This window comes from Elephas maximus, chromosome 13, assembly GCF_024166365.1.
Source record: "Elephas maximus indicus isolate mEleMax1 chromosome 13, mEleMax1 primary haplotype, whole genome shotgun sequence".
NCBI classification, from domain to species: Eukaryota; Metazoa; Chordata; class Mammalia; order Proboscidea; family Elephantidae; genus Elephas; species Elephas maximus.
In genome coordinates, this window is record NC_064831.1 from 74,696,188 (window position 1) to 74,719,107 (window position 22,920).

General features: G+C 43.8%; 1 protein-coding gene across 2 annotated transcripts; it reads right to left on the reverse strand.

The window, feature by feature from the left end:
- Positions 1–755: 755 nt before the first annotated feature.
- On the reverse strand, positions 756–22,371 carry ZSCAN2 (zinc finger and SCAN domain containing 2). Of its 2 annotated transcripts, none has more exons than XM_049905622.1 (3): positions 22,253–22,371; positions 20,088–20,596; positions 756–3,451 (listed from the first exon to the last, which is right to left on the reverse strand). In XM_049905622.1, the coding sequence occupies exons 2-3, from the start codon at positions 20,491–20,493 to the stop codon at positions 2,010–2,012; spliced, it is 1,848 nt and encodes a 615-aa protein (XP_049761579.1). In that variant the 5' UTR covers positions 20,494–20,596; positions 22,253–22,371; the 3' UTR covers positions 756–2,009. The 2 variants fall into 2 exon arrangements, with proteins under 2 accessions (XP_049761579.1, XP_049761580.1); XM_049905623.1 differs by having other exon boundaries at positions 20,088–20,599.
- Between the last annotated feature and the right edge of the window lie 549 nt (positions 22,372–22,920).

Genomic DNA, 22,920 nt, shown 5'->3' on the forward strand with positions numbered 1-22,920 from the left:
AGCTGTTAGATAAATTAAGTGGTTGGGAGGCAAAATTTGCAGGACTTGGTTCCCAAGTAGCTCTAAGGGATGCAATGGAGTAAGAAGTCGGGGTGACTCCTAGGTTTCTGGGTTGGGTGGAGCTGGGTAGAAGGCAGTGGTACTCACAAAGACAGGAAATACAAGGGGAGGCAGGCAGAGAGTTGAGTTTGGGACATGCGCAGTTTGAGGCTCTAGGAGCAACTTCAGTAGGTGTCTGGGCTGCGGGAGGAAGCTGTGAGAGAGAGAGACTGGAAATGAAAACTGTAAAGAGTGAATGGAGCAAGGCCCTGATCTGGAGAAGTGGGAGTTAAGTTATAGGTGAAGAGATCGCTATTAAACTGAAAGCACATCCCTAGGCTGGGCCTGGAGGACAGGAAGTGAGGGGGTGGTGATAGAGACGTATTGTTGGCCTGGGAGCAGGAAGCTGCGGGAGTCTATACCTGATAGATTCAAGGTTCTCAGCCGAAGCACGCTAACCCGGGGTGTGAGGATGGCCAAAGGGTTCAGGGCCATTGTGGGGACTGTGAGAGGGAAGTGACAAAAGTTACAGAGTAAAAGCCTTGCCGAGGTGGACCCTAGGGCCAGCCTGAGGTTGAAGCAATTGCTTTTCACTCCCTGATGGTCTTGGACCACTTTTAGCCTGGGGCAGGAGATGGGTGGGGTGGAATGGGCAGGTGAGGTGTAGGTTTGCTAACAGTCAAGTTCAGGTTCTTTAACACATGTTCAAAGCCAGATTCAAGGATGGGAATCCATTTTATTGGGCAATGTTGAACATCCATCCCTTAGAAACTAAGGCCCATTCTGAACACAGGCCCCATATGTAGAAGGAGGTGGTTTTACATTTCCCAGAAACACTAACTACTCTCCTCTTCCCTCGTAATAAACCCGTTCACCTGCTATCATATCACTGTCTTCACTGTTTGAGGCTCAAGGATCCCAATCACAAAGCCCTGGTGGCACGCCAAAAAACAAGGGTGACATTTGTAAGACAAACTCCTGATTCAAGCCCGAATCTCTCCATGGGACAGAAGATGTGTCCTCAAAATCAGTACTTCCTTAAAAATAATGTTCTTCATATACAGTAAGCTACCGGACAGAACTCTAGATCTGCGTACGTAAAATAAAAAATATATAAGAACAGGAAATAGCAATTGCATTGGCCAATTTAAAAATGACTACGGGGCCACGTATCTGTGAAAGTAGGGACACAAGCCCACCCTGCAAAGTGCAGGACTTACCACAGGATGGTAAGCAGAGGCAAAAGCAAACGCATACGTCTTCTCCGTTCATACCTTTCTTGGGAGGCCCTGTCCAACTCTTATCAAAGGAAAGGACACCAGTTCCAGTCCCTCATGTTTCTGTGCTCCTGACACTTTCTGGAAATAGAAAAGGGCTTTACCTTCATGTGGATGATGCAGGATTTGAGAAGCCCCTCCTCTCTGACCTGATATCAAGTCCCAGGACGCTAAATCCAGGAAGGCTGGTTCTGACTTAGGCAGGGGGCCCTGGAATGCTAGCAGCTTGGGGTGAAGGTACCTTTGCCAAACACAGTGGTGGCAAAATAGCTAGAACCACATGAATAGATTTCTGGTATTTCTCTGAGGATTCAGCCCATGTTGTGGGCCATGCCATCTTCCACTATACATGGAGAAACATTTCCCCATTTCACCAAAGGGGATACTGAGGCACAGAGGAATCAGGAAAGAGGGAGCCAATCAAGTAGTGAAATTTAACAGAAAAAGACCCAACTTTTCCAACTTTCAATCCCTATGCTCTGTTCTTTAATCTGTATGTGGGTTTTACTTTGACCACTAAGATGACAGCATTCTAGAAATGAGGACAAGCAGGGATAAGATTGTGGCAAAAATCCCAAAGAGCATTTAGGAAGAAGGGCTCTTTTTAAACGAGACACCAGATATATTATGTGTTAGGACCAATTCCCTCTCCTGGGCCAGTTCCCCAGCCCCAAAGTTTCTCTCTTTGCCACTTCAATAAAGTTTCTCTTTCATGTGAGTCCTCTGATGTGTAATAAAATTGGAACTATTGCTGAAGCCTTTGCCACACTCAGGGCACTTGTAGGGCTTCTCCCCTGTGTGTATTCGCTGGTGTATAATGAGAACTGAATTCCAGCTAAAGCCTTTCCCACACTCAGGACACCTGTATGGCTTGTCTCCCAGGTGAGCTCGCTGGTGCATGACCAGAATGGAGCCCCGGCTGAAGCTTTTGCCGCACATGAGGCATTTGTAGGGCTTCTCACCCGTGTGGGTCCGCTGGTGTACCACCAGCTGGGAGCGCTGGCTGAAGCACTTCCCACAGTCGCCACACTTGTAGGGTTTCTCTCCCGTGTGGATCCTCTGGTGCTTGATGAGGTTGGAGCTCCAGCTAAAACTCTCCCCACACGTCAGGCACTCGTAGGGCTTCTCTCCTGTGTGCATCCCCTGGTGTGCGATCAGACTGGAGCTCTGGCTGAAGGTCTTGCCGCACTCCCCACACTTGTAGGGCTTCTCCACCATGTGGGTTCGCCGGTGTGTGGCCAGATTGGAGCTGCGGCTAAAGCTTTTCCCACATTCGCTGCACTGATAGGGCTTTTCTCCTGTGTGAGTTCTCCGGTGAGTGATAAGAGCTGAGCTCTGACTGAACCTCTGCCCACAGTCCGTGCATTTGTACGGCTTCTCTCCCGTGTGAATTCTCTGATGTCTAATTAGGTTGGAGTTGTAACTAAAGCTTTCGCCACACTCTTTACATTCGTAGGGCTTTTCTCCAGTATGGATTCCCTGATGTGTATTAAGGCTGGACCGGTTGCCAAAGCTCTTTCCACACTTGGGGCATGAGTATGGCTTCTCTCCTGTGTGGGTTCGCTGATGAGCAATGAGGTTGGGACTCCTGCTGAAACTCTTGCCACACTCAGCACACTGAAAGGGTTTCTCTCCTGTGTGGATCCTCTGGTGGGTTATAAGGTTTGCACTCCGGCTAAAGCTTTTCCCACAGTCTCTGCATTTATAAGGTTTCTCTCCAGTATGGGTAGTTTGGTGTCTACTAAAGTTTGAACCATCACTAAAGCTCTTTCCACATTCATCACATTTGTAGTATTTTTCTCCTGTGTGGGTCCGCTCATGCGTAATTAGATGGGATTTCCGGCTGAAGGTTTTCCCACACTGGGGACATTCATAGGGCTTCTCACCCAGGTAGGTACCCTGAAGGCCTATGAGCTGTCCAGCTTCCCTGCCCTGGGATGGCACCTTTACATAGTCCTCATCTGGAGTGTTTCCCTGGGGCCTCCTGGAGCCACAGTCTCTCTCAAAGTCACTTTCCCAATCGCATTGCTGAATGCCTTCCCCTTCAGGCGTTTCCGAGAACATCTCATGTGATTCAACTTCCTCAAACACGTCTTGATGAGAGTTCTCCCCATTTTCACTCTGGATCTCAAAATCTGAAATAATGAAGAAAAACATACCATTTATACTCAATTTCCTGTATATGATGGGAAAACCATATCAAGTCAGTTCTGACTCATAGCTACCCTACAGGATGGAGTAGAACTGCCCCATAGGGTTTCCAAGGAGTGGCTGGTAGATTCAAACTGCTGACCTTTTTGGTTAGCAGCTAAGCACTTAACCATTGTGCCTGCAGGACTCCATGATAAGAAAAGGAAACCAAAAGGAAATTTTTAACTAAACTGTTAATGAAAAAGGAAACCCTGGTGGCGTAGTGGTTAAGTGCTACGGCTGCTAACCCAGAGGTCGGCAGCTCAAATCCGCCAGGCACTCCTTGGAAACTATTGGGCAGTTCTACTCTGTCCTATAGGGTTGCTATGAGTCAGCATCGACTCGACAGCAGTGGGTTTGGTTAGTGAAAATAACCAAATCCATTGCCACTGAGTTGATTCTGACTCATAGCGACCCTACAGGACAGAGTACAGCTGCCCCATAGGACTTCCAAATCCTATAAATCTTTATAGAACACTGCCACATCTTTCTTCTGCTGAGTGGCTGGTGAGCTCAAACCACCGACCTTTCAGTTAGCAGCACAGCGGTTTTAACCACTGCACCATCAGGGCTTATAGTGAAAATAGAGAGGCTAGGAAATCCTCAAAACTTTTTAAAACCAGGTTTATTTCCTTCTATTTGGTTATCTAGCTGTCAGGCCTTATAACATTTGTAGTAATCACCCAGAATTTCTAAGTGAAGATTTGGGTTATCCCTCTACATGTTTCTCCACTGGGCAATAAGGTCAGGTGGCGTTGTAGATTGAATTGTGTCCCCTAGAAATACGTGTTGTAAATCCTAACCTCTATGTCTGTGGTTATAATCCCATTTGGGAATGGGTTGTTTTGTTATGTTAATAAGGCAGGATTAGTGCAGGGTGTATCTTGAGTCAATCTCTTTTGAGATATAGATTAAACAAGCAAGCTAGGAGCAGAGATGGGGAAAGACAGATGCCAAAACACATGGCGATTGCCAAGGAACCAGGAGGCAGAAGCTGAAGAGACAAGGACCTTCCTCCAAAGCGGACAGAGAAAAAAGGTCTTCCCCTAAAGCTGGCATTCTGAATTCAGACTTCTTGCCTCCTAAACTAGGAGAAAATTAATTTCTATTTGTTACAGCCATCCATATGCAGTATCTCTGTTGTAGCAGCACTAGATAACTAAGACAGGTAGGAATTTGAAACTGCTAATCAAAGGAAAGCAACAGGCTATACAATGATCCCCAACACTCAGCATGGCGCCTGGTGCATAACCAACTGAAACCAGTTGAAACCTCATAGCAACCCCAAGTATGTCAGGGTAGAACTGTGCTCCATAGGGTTTTCAGTGGCTGATTTTTCAGAAGTAGATGGCCAGGCATTTCTTCTGAGGTGCCTCTGGGTGGACTTGAACCTCTAACCTTGTGGTTAGCAGCCAAGTGCATTAACCATTTGCATCATCCAGGGACCCCTGCCTGGTGCATAGTAGGTGCTCAATTAAACTGGATGAAGGAATGAAGGAGATTTTCATTGGTATGACAGAAATCTCCCTAAAAGCTCAGTCTCCTTACAAAAAGAGCAATAATAATCTTTTGCATTAAAATCTGTCTGGTGTTTGTAATCTCATTATTTGCCATTTAAGTGAGACAGAGACAAGGTGTCAGGGCTTGTATCAAGGACTGTAGGTGTGTAAGCAGAGGACAGGAAACAATTAGGCAGGCAGTTCAAAGTCCTCTGATTTGTCTGCAGTGGAAGCTTACAGAGAGATCCTTGACTGGTAATACAAAATACAAGTTTGAGCTTGTCAAATTCTCTGCTCCTCAGTACTTATCAAACACTTGGGTGAAAGATAGCATTAGAGAGGATTGCTGGAAGGATATGCAGCTCTTTCCTTAGACCACTGTTGGGTGCCACTGAGTTGATTCTGACTCATAGTGACCCTATATGACAGGGTAGGACTGGTCCATAGGGTTTCCTAGGCTATAATCTTTACAGGAACAGATCGCCAGGTCTTTTCTCCTGAGGAGCGGCTGATGAGTTCGAACTGCTGATCTTTTGGTTAGCAGTCGAGTACTTAACCATTGCACAACAGGGCTCCTTCCTTAGACTAAAACCAAAAAAATCAAATCCATTGCCATCAAGTTGATTCCGACTCATAGCGACCCTACAGGCAGAGTAGAACTGAACTGCCTCATATGGTTTCAAAGGCTATAATCTTTTTTTTTGGAAACCCTTGTGGCATAGTGGTTAAGTGCTACAGCTGCTAACTAAAGGGTCAGCAGTTCGAATCTGCCAGGTGCTCCATGGAAACTCCATGGGGCAGTTCTACTCTGTCCGATAGGGTTGCTATGAGTCGGAATCAACGGCACTTGGTTTGGGTTTTTGGGTAATCTTTTTTTTTTTTTTTTTAATACTTACAGTTTTATTATAAAGAATACAAAAGAAGACATGCATAGGGTAAAGTCTAGGAAGGACTCCAATGCAGAGCCTCCATGTTCCCCAAAACATGTTACTCTCCTGTGCATTGAAGTCTATCACCAATCAGGAAGCTCACCTGAGCTTCAGTGTCCAGAGTTTTTATCAGGGTTTCATTATACAGGTATGATCAAACTAAATCTTCAGTTCCCTTCCCTTCCCTACCATGATATCACATGGTAGGTCTCTTGAATCTCACACCCTGAGTCACCTTGTTAGCACAAACTACGAGGTGAACAGGGGCAGATTAACCAGTAAGTAAGGCATGCATGTTACATGCAAGCAAGGTACACATAGGCTTACTTGTGCTAATTTACCGATCTGTGGTACACAATTTCATCTTTGATGTGGTGAAACCATGTGAAACTATACACCCTATACACCACAGATTAGCAAGTATGCACAAGTAAGCCCTTGCGTTACCTTGTTTATTGGGTAATCAGTCCCTGGAGGGGAACTTGAGTTCATCATGAATAACAAAGACACTCCAACCACACAGGAAATTCCAGGGCTTTAGAGGTTGCATTTCAGGAACCTGGGACAAAGACCGAATTCTCTGGGCAAAGTAATTCTTCACCCCACAATGTTCATGTGGATTTCCCAATCAAAGACATGGCCTCACGGCCTCTTGACCTTCTTAGTTACCTTTTATGTTTCAATAAGTTTTATGCCCACTTCTCTGTGTTTACTACTCATATAGCCACCATTAAGGACTCTTATATAACCTATAACTGCTTCCATCCTCCAAAAAGTCCTTAAACTATCAAATCCCACTTGTTGATCCTAACCTCCTGCTCCCTTGTGTCATCACTCCCACTTCCTGGGATATTTGGACTCATAGTTACTTCAGGCTCTTGGCTGTTCAAGTTTCTCTCTGCCCATCAGTAATTATTGTTGTAGTAGTAATGTAGCCACCATTTATTAAGCTAAACTTACTGTGGGCCAACCCACATTCAATCCAAGGCTGTAATCTTTACAGACAAAGATTGCCACATCTTTTTTCCATGGACTAACTGGTGGGTTCAAACCACCAACCTTTCAGTTAGCAGCCAAGTGCTTAACCACTGTACCACCAGGGCTCCTCATACTAGTGATTCTAAAATCTGTTCCAAGATTAAGTCAGAACAGCAGAGAGCTGTGCACCTGGATTACACTGTTATGACCCTTGGCAGAGCTGTGTTTACTGAACTGTGTGTTGGTTTACTGGCCTTGGCTGGCAGTGAAGTAACTGTAAGAAGTAAGTGTCATTAGAAATAAATGGCTGTCAGGAATATCAGTGCTGCCAGGAAGTTGTTGATGACACTGTTCATACAACACAATGTCCTCTTTATAAGCCCAATGAGGAAATACCCCTCTAACCTCAATACCAAGAAGAGCTGTTCTTCTAAGTGACTGATTTGTTTGACTTGTGCCGCTTGTTGTGGTTCCCTCTTTGTCTTGCCTGCTTGGAAGCTCAGAGCCAAAAGCTCAGAGCAAGTATACTGTGTATTTTTTATAGCATGCATTTTGTGTATTTTCATTTAATTTTTTCCTCCCATTATTTGACTTTTGGCTATAATTTACTTGTACTTTATTTCTGTGTCTCAAATTCTTTGGAATTTGAATACCATAGAGTGTACAAAAATTGATGCTTTTATTGATGAAGATGATAGCCTCATTATCCCTAAGACCTTACACCAGACTTGCTGAGAAAGCAGCAGGGAAGATGTTTAGTGAGATAACTGTACAGAATCCTAATGACATTTCTATTATTAAAGCTAATAAATTGTTTATTTAAGGTTAGATGTTTGATCTGGTGATAACTAGTTTCCGTAAGTTAACGTCAATTTCCAGATATGGGCATGACAAAATTTCACATGCCTCCTATCAGGCAGGACCACTTGTGCTTTTGTCAATATAAGATCTTATATAAACTTGCAAGCAGACATATGCTTACACTGAGTGCTCACACTGACATATATCGTTGCTGGTGGGTAATTTTGGGCTCAGGTCATTGTCTTCTGGCCCCACTCCCCAGATCTCCAGGGGCTGGATGTAGACATGAGGGGACAATGCATGTTCCCACTTGGCCAGGGCCAGGAATTCCGTGCCTTCCTCAACTTCCTGCAAGACAGTTTTCTCCAAGTTTCCAGCACAGAGCTCTGCTACCATATCTCTTTGATAAGGACCTCCTGGCCAATGCCCTGATTTATTTTCAGGAAGCTAACATGAGCCAAAGTAATTTGATGACTTCAGTAATTGTTCTCTTCTGAATAGGGACATTAGTTAGGGTTAGCCACTAATGGTGCATACATCCATTCAGAGCTTTTCTTATTTTAACTACTTCTCATTTATTTTTAGCTGAGAAGGTTTTTCACTGCTTTACCATCAGAAGAGCTGGTCTGTTCTGATATGAGTGCAGAAGCTACAGGGAAGCAAACAAACAGAACCCCAAACTTCATTTTCTGTGAAATTAGGAGGAAAGGGGCTTCCAAAAACAGCAGAGACTGGGCAGAAGCTGTGAGGGAGGAAGTGGAGAGAAAAGCCTGGAAAGTAAGGGTGAGGAGGCCAACAGTGGTAGATCTCAGACAGCTCCGGCAGAAAATCACTTCCTGAAGGCAAGGGACTCACCCTCAAGTGCAGCAGTCTGTCTGGGAAGTGGGGTAACCCAGGCTGGCATTGAGAAGCTACCCCCACAACCACACAGATGAGCCATATACACTGAAAGCTGTCTTTCTGTAAAGCAGAGAAGGAGAGAGCCTTTCATTCCCACACATTAATCATGAGAATTATTATTATTACAAAAAGCGACCACTTTTCACACATTAAAAAAAAAAAAGTTAAATGAAACAATCACCTCTATGAAGAAAGACCATGAAGTGGAAGCTGAGGAAGGTAATAGTGAGACAACTGGAAGAGATGGAATGAAAGCTGGCAGAAATCGGGAAAGAAGGGAGGAAAAATCCAGAGACATGAAGATAAAATGAAAAGAAGCACAAAGGAAAATAGACACCTTGGAAAGCACAGTAAGGAACAAAGAGAACAAGGCAAAAAGATCACATCACTTCTAAGAGGGAAGAAAGATGGCTGGCCTGAGATTTCTCTACAGTAACATTCAATGTCTACAGACAGTGGAGCGATATCTACAAGATAACCAAGAAAAAAAATGTGTGCCAAGGATTTTATGTTCAACAAAACTGTCCTTCCAGGATAGATGTCTATAAGCAAACAGCTTTGAACATACACAAATTCATGAAATACTGTTCCTACAAGCCCTTCTGCTTTTTAATGTTTTATTGTGCTTTAGGTGAAAGTTTACAGAGCAAATTCGTTTCTCAATCAAAAATTTATATACAAATTGTTTCGTGAGATTGGTTGCAATCCCCAAAATGTGTCAGCACAGTCCCCCTTTCCACCCTGGATTCCCTGTTTCCATTCATCCAGTTTTCCTGCCTTCTCGTCTTTGCTTTTGAGCTGGCATTGCCCATTTGGTCTCATATACTTGATTGATCTAAGGAGCACATTCCTCATGGGTGTTACTGTTTATTTTAATACACCTGTCTGACATTTGGCTGAAAGGTAAACTTCAGGAGTGGCTTCAGTTCTGAGTCAGAAGGGTGTCTGGGGGGGTCCTAGTCTTGGAGGTTCCTCCAGTCTCTGTCAGACCAGTAAGTCTGATCTTTGTTGTGAATTTGAATTTTGTTCTACATTTTTCTCACGCTCTGTTCAGGACCCTGTATTGTGACCTCAGTCTATGAGCCCTCCCTGAGGAAACGACTAGGAGATGGACACAGTTAACCAAGAGATAAAGGGGACACAAGAGCAAAAGGATTAGGGATGAATATCTAATTATGTAACTTTAGAATAAAAACTAAAACTGCTGTGGAAATTAGGCTAATAAAAGAGAATGCATATGTTACACAGCAATGTAGAAATGACATACTAACAAAAATTGGGGTACGTGAAGGGAAGAAGGTGGAGTATGGGACATATTTGTTGATTACCTCATCCGTAACACCTGAGAGTCAAAGAATATCATCTAAAATTGGCAAATCATGTAAATCAAGTATAATCAGTTGCTATCTGACTCACAGACACCCTATTGAACAGAACAGAGCTGCCCCATGGGGTTTCCAAGGCTGTAATCTTTTACAGGAGCAGAATGTCTGGTCTGGTGGGTTTGAACCACCGATCTTTTGGTTAGCAGCAGAGTGCTTAATCACTCCACAACCAGGGCTCCTTAAATGAATTATAAGCACCTTTGATAGCACAAAAGTAAATACTAAGAAAGATTACTGACTAAAATCAGGGGGATAAGGAGGAAAGAGACTCTCTGCCAGATATTAAAATATAAAACCTCAATAATGAAAACATTAATAATCAGACCAATGAAACAGAAAACTCCAAAAATGGACTCAACAGACATATGAATTCAGAATTTAACACAGGTGGCACATGGATAGATGGACCAGTGAGCAGGAAAGAGAATCCATATAATGGGTTTAGCATATCATAAAGGGTAGCCTCTCAAATCCATGAGGAAAAGACATAACATCCAATAAATGATGCTAAAACTAGTTATGCCAAATGAAAAAAGTCAAGTTGGATCCATATTAGGACAAATCCCAACAATCAGAGATTTAAATGTAAAAAATAAATAATGGTATTGAACTAGTAGATGAAAATAAGAGAATTCCTTTATAACTTGAGAGCCTTTAATTGTGATACTTAATTGTTGTGATTATCTTCTATCACCTCATTACAGAGGCCCGTCTCAGCAGAATCCAGACCCAACAGCCCTCACTGTCTGCTACTTAAGGATCACCCCTAGCCTTCTTTACATAGACAATTATACAAAACTGTTATATTCCAGGGAAGATCAAGGAAGGTTGGGCATTCTTTAGAAGTTAACCTCAGACAACAGAGAGTACAGGAGCCATTCTAATGGATAGGAAAGAGTAGCCCTTCAGGTGAACTGCCTGAACAAAGTCCTCCAAATGAGAAAAACTTGATGAGCTGGGAAAGACAGGGGGATCCCTGGCCCTTTCCAAGATTCTCAAAAGAGTATGAAGTAGAATACATTTGAGTCCAGATGAATTTCTGCTTTAGTTATTGGTGCCCAAGTAACAAAATGCAAACTCAGAAACAGTTTTGGTCAAATACAAGGGGAATACTGTCACCAACATGTATGAGTGGACATGGGATGAGATGGTAGGAGTTAGGAATTTTTTTAAAAAAGGAAGTTTATATAAAAATAGTGTTAAAATATTGATAAAAATAGTGTTTGCTATTCCAAATGTCAGGATGAGCATATACTGTAAATGTGAGTGGATATAGGGAGGTGGGGCTTCTGAGGGTGCAGGCTTGTGACCAAACGGTTGGAAGGCCTGGATCTCCAATGGAGAAAACTCAGAGATGAGTTCAGCATTAAGAAAGTAAGAAAAAAAGAGTCAAATTCTCTAACTATTATTGATCTTCTCCAGAACTACTGAAGTGGGGGGAAAGCCCCTTTATTTATGCAGAGACTTCAAAATAAGGGCTCTGGATTATGCTGCCTGAAAGTTGATGAACCTCAGTAATATACACTCTATATTCATTCGTTCAACAAATATGTCATTAAGCACACATAGGAGGGCAGGCACATTGACAGACACTGGGGATCCAGCAGTCAGGACAGAGTCCCTGCCCTTGAGGCGCTGACATTCTAATGGGGGCAAGTGACAAAAGATAGTTAAGTAAATGACAGGGCGAAGTGCAATCACAGGGCCATGTGCAAACAAATGACTGGAGGGTGCCTTCAGACTCTGGGGACAAAGAGGACCAGATGGGAATGCTGTTCTAACAGACCCTAACAGCTATCTATACAAAATCAATTTTATTTATTCATATGCTTCATGGTAAATTCAATCAACAAGACTCTTCTTGGATACAACAATTAATTACCCACTTGTTATCAGGAAGACTCACCTATACTTACTTGTCTGTGACTAAATTCTGGTTTTGGAAGGTATGAGCAGATTGTTAAAAGACTGTCCCTGAGACAGGCTCAGAAGAATATGTATGTAGTTCTTATGTACAATTTTATGTACTTTATCAAGTTTAAAATAACTAATACATTACTTATTTTCAGAAGAATTCAGAAATGGATTATAAAAGATTAAGTGAATAAATTTCTCAGAAAGACAGAGAATTCTTAAACATATTCTACTAAGGTTCTGCCAGGCTAATAGTCAAAAAAAATAGTATCTTGCTTTAATGGGTATTTCCCTGATTGTTTGCAAGGCTGAACATCTTCTCCTACAGTTATAATTTGTATTTCTTCATTTCTTAATTGCCTATTCTTATACCTTTTATTCTACTGGGTTGACTTTTCTTATGAAGTTGTAGAAACTCTTGTAGATTAAGGATTTTTACTCTTATCTGCTACGTTGTAGACTTTGTTGCAAATATTTCCTCCCAGTCTGTATATTCTTTTAACTTTGTGGTATCTTTTTATATAAAGAATTTTTTCTATTTTCATGAGTCCAATTTAGCATTGAAGTTTTCTGACATGATTAAGAAGACGGTCCCCATCTCAAAATTGTAAAAATAGTGTACGTGTCATTCCAGAGCTTTTACAGTACACATCTATAATCCACCTGAAATTTATTTTTTATAAGCTGAAAAGCAGGGATTTATTTCTGTGTAAGTTGTAAAGTAGAAATCCAATTTTTTTTCAAAATGGTTAGGCCACTGTCCAAAAACCATTAATCAAACAGCCCTTGAATTGCCATGGGACTCTTTCCTTATCCATTAGTAGACAAAAGCTGCCATCATAGCCAAGGATTCTTGTATTTCCGCATCCTTGACACATGCTCTGGACTCATGTGCCCAGCATATTCCCATGGCTGGTCACGGGCCTGTGTGTATCCCCCTGCCTGGCCACAGGGCTCCTCTTTCTGTCTCATACCCGGAGGTATATCAGAATGAGTATGAAGGCAACTGACGTCAATATGGGGATGAACTTGAATTTGCTGTCATTTATTTATAACGATGAAATAAATTGGTCACAAACTTTGACTCTTTAGTGTTTATCAGACTCAAAATTCTTGTAAAGCCCCTCCCGCATGATTGTGACATACCACTGTGTCTCAACACCATGGTCAGAGCTACTGGTTTAAAATACAGAAGTGATCCAATACAAATTATGCTCAAACTGAGCTCTCCCGTTTAGAGCGCTGCCCCCCAGCCTGGAGGCAACCTGCGAGTGCCTAAGTAAATGCAGCATTGTTCGACTCAAAATCTGGCTGCTTGAAAGACTAACCCCTGGTTAAAAAAAAAAAAAACAGTAATGAAGACTTATCAGTTTAAATGAATGACTGCTAAACATTTTAAAGTAGTATCTGTGACTGCTTGATTTCAGAATACTTACATCTTCCTAAGAGCACCATATGGTATACATTTCGAACACTGAATTAAAAGTAATTTCATTTTGAAACTGAGACCTGTAGCTTTACAAAGACACACCTTTACAGCCCTCCCCACACCCCTTCTCGCTGAGAAAAATAAATTTAACACAATCCTTTGGAAACCCTGGTGGCGTAGTGGGTAAGAACTATAGCTGCTAACCAAGAGGTCAGCAGTTCAAATCCACCAGGTGCTCCTTGGAAACTCTATGGGGCAGTTCTACTCTGTCCTACAGGGTCAACTATGAGTTGAAATCGACTCGACGGCAACGGGTTTGGGTTTTTTGTTTTTGTCGTCACTAAGGGAGCATTTTGCGGGGGCCTGTTGCCTCTGACCACTGAAAGCCAAGTGATGCTGAGGATGGCTGGAGAGGTCAGCTGTGACTCTTCAGCTCAAATGCTGGTCAAAAGTAGGCTGACATCAACAACCTTCTTTCCTCTCTAGTGTACAGCCGTGCTCCTAAAACTTCACAATGCACATGAGTCACCTGGAGATCTTGTGAAAATGCAGATTCTTCGTCACTGGGGCCGGGGTAGACACAGAGTCTACATTTCTAACAAGGTGATGCTGATGCTGGTCCACGGACCAAGCTTTGAATAGCAAGGCTCTATAGCAGTGGTCACTATGAGTCAGAATCAATTCGAGGGCAGCGGGTTGGGTTCTCGCTTATGGCAGTGTTTTTAAAACTTTGCACATATTGGAATCACCTGGAGAGCTTTCAGAACTCCCTTGCTCAGGTTACATTCCACACCAATTAAGTCAGAAAATCAGAATCTCTAGGTGTGGGACTTAAGTCTCCAGGTGGTTCCAATGTGCAACCAAGTTTGAGAACCAGAGCTCTAGTGCAGAGGTTCTCAAACTGTAGCAGGGCTCGGGATCACCCAGAGGGCCTACTGAAACTCAGATTGCTGGGTCCTACCCCTAAAGTTGCTGATTCAGTAGGTATGGGGTGGGGCCCAAGAATCTGTATTTTCAACATTTCTCAGATGGTGCGGATGCAGATATTCTGGGGACTAAACTTTGAGAACCAGCAGCTGCTGTCCGTTTGACTCCGACTCATGTCAACCCCGCGCGTCTCAGAGCAGAATGGTGCTCCACAGGGTTCTTGAAGGCTGATTTTTTGGAAGTGGATCACCAAACCGTTCTTTCAAGGTGCCTCTAGGTAGACTCAAACCTCTAACCTTTTGGTTAGCAGCTGGGCATGTTAACCGTTTGTACCACCCAGGGACTCCACACCTTGAGAACTTCTGTTCTAATGGTAGAGAATTTGTATGTCAGGAATTTATCCATTTTAAGCCCGATAATTTCCCCTTTGCTCCCTCTGATGTCAGCAGTTTCTTTTTGGGTGATGGGGTTTCCATGAGATAAAATGCATCTGTTAGGAGAGGAGTGTTTTCCCTCCCATCCTGATGTTGCAACCACTCTGGTCTGTAGTTATTTGAGGGAGGCCACTGTTGCATGAGTACATCGGCCCCCAGGCCTCTAAATGCATTTTTCTGCTTATCTCACACAGAAAGTTGGATGAACCTGGGTTCAGCACTCAGAGAGCACTTCAGGACAAACTGTCCCGATTCTATAGTGACTTTATTTCCTGAACCAAAAATTGGGCCATAAAATTTGATAAATGATTTCTGGCCCCAGAGCCCAGGATGCTTACAGGTATGAGACTGTCTGCAAGGTATGGCTTGGCTGCCAACAACTGGAATTTGAGACATTTTGATGATTTATTTACAAGGACAAATATTTTAAATTCAGAGTGGTCCTGGAAAATCTCGGTTGTCATTCCCCAAATCACCCAGGAAAACACTGAAGTTTTCTGGTTTTTAAGTTGGTAACTTATAAGCAGTGATAGAGATCACTGATGCTTTTTATAAATGGTCTTTCAATGGGCCTGTGCAGGAGTGAAAACCCTGCTGCCAGACATAAACTATGTGGGTCAATCTTGTTGAAACAGAAATATGCAACCGTAAAGAATAATGAGTCCTTGAAATACCTTTTAACGTGGATGAATCTGGAAGGCTTTATGCTGAGTGAAAGAAGTCAATCACAAAAGGCCAAATATTATATGATCTCACTTTTATAAAAAGACAAAATATATGTATACATACAAAAACCGATATTCATTGGTGGTTACCAGGGACGAGTGGGTAGGGCGAGGGAGAATCACTCTTTAGATAGTAGACACTTGTTATTTTTGGTGATGGGAAAGTGAATGTGGGTGAAGTGTACACAGCTTGACCAAGGTAAATGATGTTACTAAAGAGTACACAAACACACCAGAAAAAGGACATTTTTAGTAAGTGCTAGAAAATTTATAATTTTGCAACAACAACCAAAATATATGTGTGCTTACATATGTACACAGGAATGCATATATGTATAGGTCATTGTCCTGGGTACTATTAGAGTTAAGGAAAAAGAAAAAAGACAGCTTCCTTGCCTTCTGGGACTTTATGGTTTCCTAGAAAAAATAAGACGAGTATCCATATAATTAGAAAACAAGATGGAACATGACAAAAAGCCATATGAGAAGGAAGAGTCCAAATGTTCCAGGGGAGATGACTTCTAGCAGAGGTGAGGAGATGCTGCCAGGTGGATGGAGTTGGGGACAAGGAAGAGGGACTGGATTTAAGGATGGCTATGGTTTTATGACTGGGTCTCCAAGGGTGTGCATCACAAAGGATGACTAAGGTTTTATCACACAGAGATGGGACAAGGCCGTTTCAAGCCAAATATTCAGAAGCAAAAGGTGAGTGCTGGAAGGCACAGACTATGTTTAAGAAACAGCACCATCTAGCCTAACCAGAGCAGGGACAGCAGCCAGGAGGCCAGGGGACAGGAGGCCAGGAGAGGGGCCAGGCTACAGGGAAAGTCTGGGCCAAATCATATGGGGCCAGGGACTCTAAGCAGAGGACGGAGGTCATGCTTGAGTTGGGAGACACCAGGGAACTCATGAAGATTTTTAAGCAGGAGCGTCCCAATCACTCTGGTAGGATTGCAGGAGCTGCAATGGAGGAGGAAGAGGCTGAAGGAGAGGGTGCTGCAAGAGTTCAGGTGAGAAAAGTCTGAATTAGGGCTGGGTATGGGGATTAAGGAGCCCTGGTGCCACAGTGGTTAAGAACTTGGCTGCTAACCAAAAGGTTGGCAGTTCAAATCCACCAGCCACTCCTTGGAAACTCTATGGGGCAGTTCTACTCTGTCCTATATATAGGGTCACTATGAGTCAGAATTGAGTGGACAGTGATGGATTTGGCATTATGGGGATTAAAATGTCCTTGGGAAACATTCACAAATAGAAATGAGCTTTACCACTTGAATTGTTACTATACGTCTGATCCTAATTGGAATAACAGTTCATAATTCTTTTTTTTTTTTTTTTTTTTGGCCAAAAAAAAAAAAGAAATGAAACACTTTTTCAAAAAACCCTACAGTAAAAAATTTAATTCACCAAATATTCATCCCACAAATGTTTATTAAGGATCTAATAAGTTTCAGGTAAGTGTTCAGTCAGGAGGCCAACGGGCTGAGTTATGGGAAGTGGAGCCAATAGTTAGTTTTCACACAGCTAATTAAAGGGAATAATACTTTAAATGCCTAGAGGTCCCTGTTAGTCAAACATTAAACAACAACAGTCTAACCAGTCCCTGAAAAGACCTATGATGGGTTAATGTGTCCAAAAGTCCCAAGTTGGACAAACAGAATAGAGGTCAAGGGGTCTCTTGTTGAGAAATGTTGGAAAGGGGACAAAAATAATTGCAGAGGTTCCTGTGAGCATCAGGAGAAAAGTTTAGTGGCATTTGTTAAACAAACATAAAGACAGACAATCCAAAGGCAGAAGTCAGAGGACTGACAAACTCCCCATCTCGGACTTCCAGTGAGAGATGAAAACCACAACTACATTACTGAATGTTTTGATCAAAGACTCTAATAGAAGAATCCTGATGAAAACAGGGGAAAAATTTTGAACAGAAATTTCAAACTGTCACGGAATTCAGACTTTATGGAGCCATTGGGGCTAGATGAACTCCTGAAACTATTGCCCTGAGATAATCCTTAAACTTTAAACCAAATATATCCCCTGCAGTCTTCTTTAAACCAAACAACAGTTTAGCTTAATTAATAAAGAAAGTCTACCTTGAGAACTGTGCTTTTTAAAAGAACTATCTATCTGGGATCAAACTGACGACAGCAACTCAAATGGTTAGGGGAGAAACTCAGAGGGTAGTAAGTTCTTTTAATGGTGGAGGAATAATTTGGTAAAGGTGGGTGAGAATGGTTGTACAACTTGAAGAATGTAATTAATGTCACTGAATTCTACATGTAGAAATTTTCGAATTGGTGTATATTTTGCTGTGGACATTTTCAATGACAACAACAAAAATAAATTATTTAAAAAAAAAATGAAAGCCACAAAGCCTCTGCAGCAGCCCAGCTGAGGAGGGCTGCTGCAGTGGGTGCCTGACATTACCTTAGAGACACCTGCTAAGACCGGACCCTCCAATTTGGTGACTTCTACGACTAAATGACAACTCCACAGGCCTTCTCTCAGCCCTCCACCCCTCAGGCCTCTCTCTAGTATCTGACTACAGCTCCTAGAGTCCATTACAAACTTGTCATATCCACCAAGAGGCAAGAAAACAAAGTTTTGAATTAGGATGAGAACTTTTTTGTTGTTGTTTAATAGGAAAAATAAAGAGTTCAAAGACAATCAGGTACTTTGCTTCAAATGATACCTTGGATCTACCAAACATGTGTGGAGGCAAAGAGACCTGAGTCTGAATTCTGGCTCCACCACTTACCAGCTGTGTGACCTTGGGTAAGGGCTCAACCTTCCTGAACTTCATCTCCTAATCTGCAAAATGACAACCACACCTGCCTCCCAGGATTGTTAGTGAGATGGGCATGTAAGATGCCCAGCACAGGGTTGGGCTCGCAAGAGGCCCTCATTGTCAGTCCCTTCTCCAGAGCACAGCTTTCCTCATATCTCCCAGTCCCTGAGGATCATCACAGCCTCTGCCCTTCAAGCCATCTTTTTTTCCTTCTGTTCCCTTCTCTTCCCAGACTTCCCAATCTTCCAGCTTAGATGCTTCTCATTCACCTTTGTCTTAATCCTCATCTGCATCCCCTCTTTCCAACACCCCTCTAGTAACTATCACTTAGCATCATACATGTGATGAAATGCTTAAGAACATGGGCCGTGTCCTCAGACACAGGAGTTCAACTCTGGTTCTGTTCTGCCTCACACTAGCTGCATGATTTTAAGACAGTTACTTAACTTCTCTGGTGATGATAATCCCGCCTGCCTCCCAAGGTGGTGAAGTTTACTGAGTTTTGCGTATTAGATGCTCAGCACACTGCTTGGCCTACAGAAAGAGCATGCGAAGTGCTAGCTATTGTTACTATAAGTCCTTTCACAGACATGTTCATTCTCCTCCTCTTCCCCTGTTATCCCCCATCTCGGCCCGACTTCATCACCGGATGACTGGGTGGCTTCCTGGCTGCTCTCCTGCCTCTAGCCTCTCCCTACTCTAATCAAACCTACGTCCTGTTACCAAACTCAGCTTCCTCCCATGCCCCTCGGGCCTTAATTCAAGAGCCTGCTGAGGCCGATGACATTTTGTCCAAGCCTCCCTCCACCCTTCCTCCAAGCTCCCTTCCTACCACTTTCTAAAAACACACTTTCCGTTCCAATCAGACAGCCCTCCTCACTGTCACCTGGAGAAAGAAGCTATGCTAGTTCCCGCCTTCCAAGCCTTTGCTTAGCACAGCTCCTCTTGGCTGCCATACCCTCCTCCCTGCATCTTTCCAAAGTCCACTCCCTCCTGCAACCTCCCTCTCTAACTTTCTGTCCCCATGAAGCCTCCTCTGGCTGCTGTCTCCCCTCTACGTGCTCCTTTCTCTGAATGCCTGCAGTCCTCATCGGCACAAAGGCAGTCACTCCCCATGGGTCCTGAAATGACGCTGGAGCACAGGTAGATCTGAAATCAATATTTGGTAATCAAGTGACTTCAGCTGACAACTGAAGACCACAAGGTAGAAACAGAGTAGTTAAGTGGCATGCTAGGATCCCAGAACTAATTAGTAACATAGCAGACAAATCTATTAACTGTTGTCAAGAGCTCAAGTTTGAAATTACTCTTTTAAGAGCCCAGGATAACTTTGTTAGAGAAAGTCCCCAGTTATTAGCTGGTTTACCTGTCATTTATCTTGGTTTCATAAAAATAATCACTTTGAAAATATCAAACGATTTGGCTTTTCTAATTGCTGGAACTTCTAATATTTGGATGTTTATTGCACAGCCAAGTGAATGTGCCAAGGGATGGTTTATAGGGGCTTCATCCCCATCCCCCTATAATTTCCATCAGCTTCCTAAGCCACCCCAAATAAACATATAAGATACGTACAAACTGTGTTTACTATGCAAGTGGAGCTCCAAGGCTAGTCCTCTAAGCCCCCTTCCACAAAGCCCCACCTGTATGGGAATTCTGGAGCTGTCTCTGCACACAGTAGGTATTAAGAGGGCGACAAATGTGCTGACTGCCTACAGACGCGCTCCACAGTAGACCTGCTATCCCACCAGGCTAACAGCAAGGAGACAGGGACAGGACTGTCCCCACTCTGTCCTGAGTACCACCTTCTCCTCTGCAAACACTCCATCCTAGAGGGGTGCTCCCACCCTCTCCCTATGAGGTTTTGCATCTCACCACTGTTTCGAAGGGTCTGGGTCAAGTCTTTCACCAGAGCCACTGCCTCCTCACTGCTTTCCGGCCGATGCTCTCGCAGCCAGGCCTGAATTTCCCTTGGCAGCATAGTCAGCATCTGCTCCTTGGTGTGCACCTCCGGCCTCAGCCAGCGTCGACAGAGTTCTCGAAGGCGGCCGAGTGCACCCTGCGGCCCCCCGGCCAACTCGTCCTGGGGGCTGCCTTTGCTGGCACTCTGGGAAAAGGGCTCAGACTCAGGACCATCCTCCTGCAGTACAGCTTCCTGCACCCAGGAGTCTTCCTCCAGGATCATGGTGGTGACTTCCTCCTCCTGTTCGTCTTCCCCTTGCGGTACCTGGACCAAAGGGCTCAGGGGAGTGGTCACTCTAGGTATCTCCGCAGCCATCATCGATGTTCTTGGGGCAATCACTTGGGCTTCAACCCTTGAACCTCAGTCTTCTCCAGCCACTCCCTAAGATGAAACCTCCTTTCTCAAATTTCAACAAGCAGTCCTGCTGAGAACCAAGAAAGAGAACTAGAATCAGTGAGTAGGCTGTCCTAAAACAGATCTAACTCACAGCAGCCCAGTTCAGGCCACTGTGATTCTTACACTGGCAAACCACCAGAAGTTTCCCGTCCCTCTGAAAGGCAGAATGGCTTATTCCTGAAAACAGCTCTCTCTATGGCAAGAGAAGAAGCACCACAAACACAAAAGTACAGGATTCTCCTTTCCAAAAGATCAAAGAATGAGTATCAGAAATCCAAAGCCCTCTCAGGAACACAGGACTGTTATCCTGTCCTAACTCAGTTCAGATTTGCTGCAGAGTGAGTCACCTTGACCTGACAGACAACTTAAACTCAACTTCAGTGACCACCTACTAAATTGAGATAATAATACCCATCCTTGTTATCTTACAGGGACATCTTAAGGATTAGCAATGGGTCAGATATCAAGGCACTTTGAGCCTCACTGGAAGGAAGGCTTTATCTCAACTGCATTATTACCATATGTTAAAGTATGAAGTTTTAAGAATGTTCATACTCTTCAATACAGACGTGGCCCCTCAGGAATTTATCTTAAAAAATAACCACCTTTGCAAACAAAAATTTATTTGCAAGGACAATAGCACCATTTCTGATTGAAAGGGAATAGTTAAGAGATTATACCACATCCATAGGGTAGAATGTATTTAAAGACTATGCTGACATAATAATGAGTACCTTTGCAGGGGTATTGGCTGGGAGGGGAATCGAAGGAACCTTCTGAGGTGCTGGGAATATTTTATATCTTGATTTGGCAATGGTTGCACAGGAGCATATATACGAATTTTAAAGTTTATATACCCTACTATATGTATTTAAAAATCTTTAAAAAATTATACTGAAAAAGATTGTAAGTCACTAATGACTTAAGATAATCCTCATAATAGGAAGATAACAGAAATACAAAAACAGCAAATCAGAAGAACCACAGACACGGTATGACCCAATCCTTTTTAAAAATGAACACACACACAACGAAAAAAATCTGGGCTTTATAAAATGTTAAAAGTGGTGGAATTAAAAATGATTTAAAATAAACATTATAATGACAATGAGAAATTATTTTAAAATCCATCACTACATCATAAACAACAATCACCAAGAAAAAAAAAAAGGAAGGGGGTGGGGAGGAAAGGAAGAAAAAAAGGAAAACGAGAAAAAAAGAATTAGAGGGAAAACCGAAGTTCTCAACGTATATTTCCCCCAAATGACTACAAGAAACACAGGTATAACAGAACTCTTATTCGGGAGCTCGGGAAAACTGTTCACAGTCAGCTACTAATTCTATCTGACCTGAGGCAAGTCACACGCCCTCTGAACCTCAGTTTCCCTATGTGTAAAATGAGAAGGCTGCGCGGGATGTCGTCGAACGTCCCTTCCAACTCCAACCTTGTGCCTCCCCGTTGCATTTGCAAGGAGCTCTCTGCAGGGCGGAGTCCAAATAGGGTCGCTGAGCCGAGCCAGGCAGGTACATTGCGGCGACTCCGGCCGGTGGGACACGGACGGCGCCCCCGACGCCCCTCCCCCAGCAGGGCTGCCCGCACCTGGCTCCAGGCCCGTTATTCCCTTGCCTCGGGCTGCTCCCCTGGGTCCGCGCGGCTCCAGGCCTGTTTCTCCCGGCTCACCTCTCCGAAGACCAGATTCTGCTCCGGCGGCTGCTCTGACACCAAAAGCGCCCCTAGGCACGACCCGGCCCCTCGGGATTCACCACTGCTCCAGCCGGCGGGGCACCGAGAACAATGGACGGGAGGGATCCACCCACCGCCGAGCTCATTGGTCACGGAGAACGGCCCTTGGAAATCCTGCTTTTCTATTGGCGGGTACAGCGCTCCTCCAGACGGCGGGAGGGAAGCTGGGCCGAAGGCATTGTGGGAAGTGTAGTCCACACGTAGACGAACCGGACCTCGGTTCAGGGAGCCGACGTGTGGGTTGACAGCCTGTGCTGTACCGGTGGGTCCAAGGCAGGAAAATCCGTGGGCCAGCCGTCAGGGCCCCAGTCCAAAGCTGTGGCCTGACACAGTCATTTCACTTCTCTAAGGCCTCTGTATATTTTTCTATAAAAAAGGGAAAGTTTGATTGACGGACTGGAAGGTGTTTTTCAGCTGTGAACTTGTCTGTCGTGGCAATAATAGTTAGACTCCTCAGTGGCCGAAAACAGTCCCTGGGCAGGGAAGGAATCTGCAAGAAAAGTCCCTCATCGCCCGAGCCCGGCGTCTCCTCCCCTCAGTTTGCAGATAAACACTGGCACCCGGTCTTCGCACATCCCTTTGTTTCCGCAAGTGGTATTCGGCTT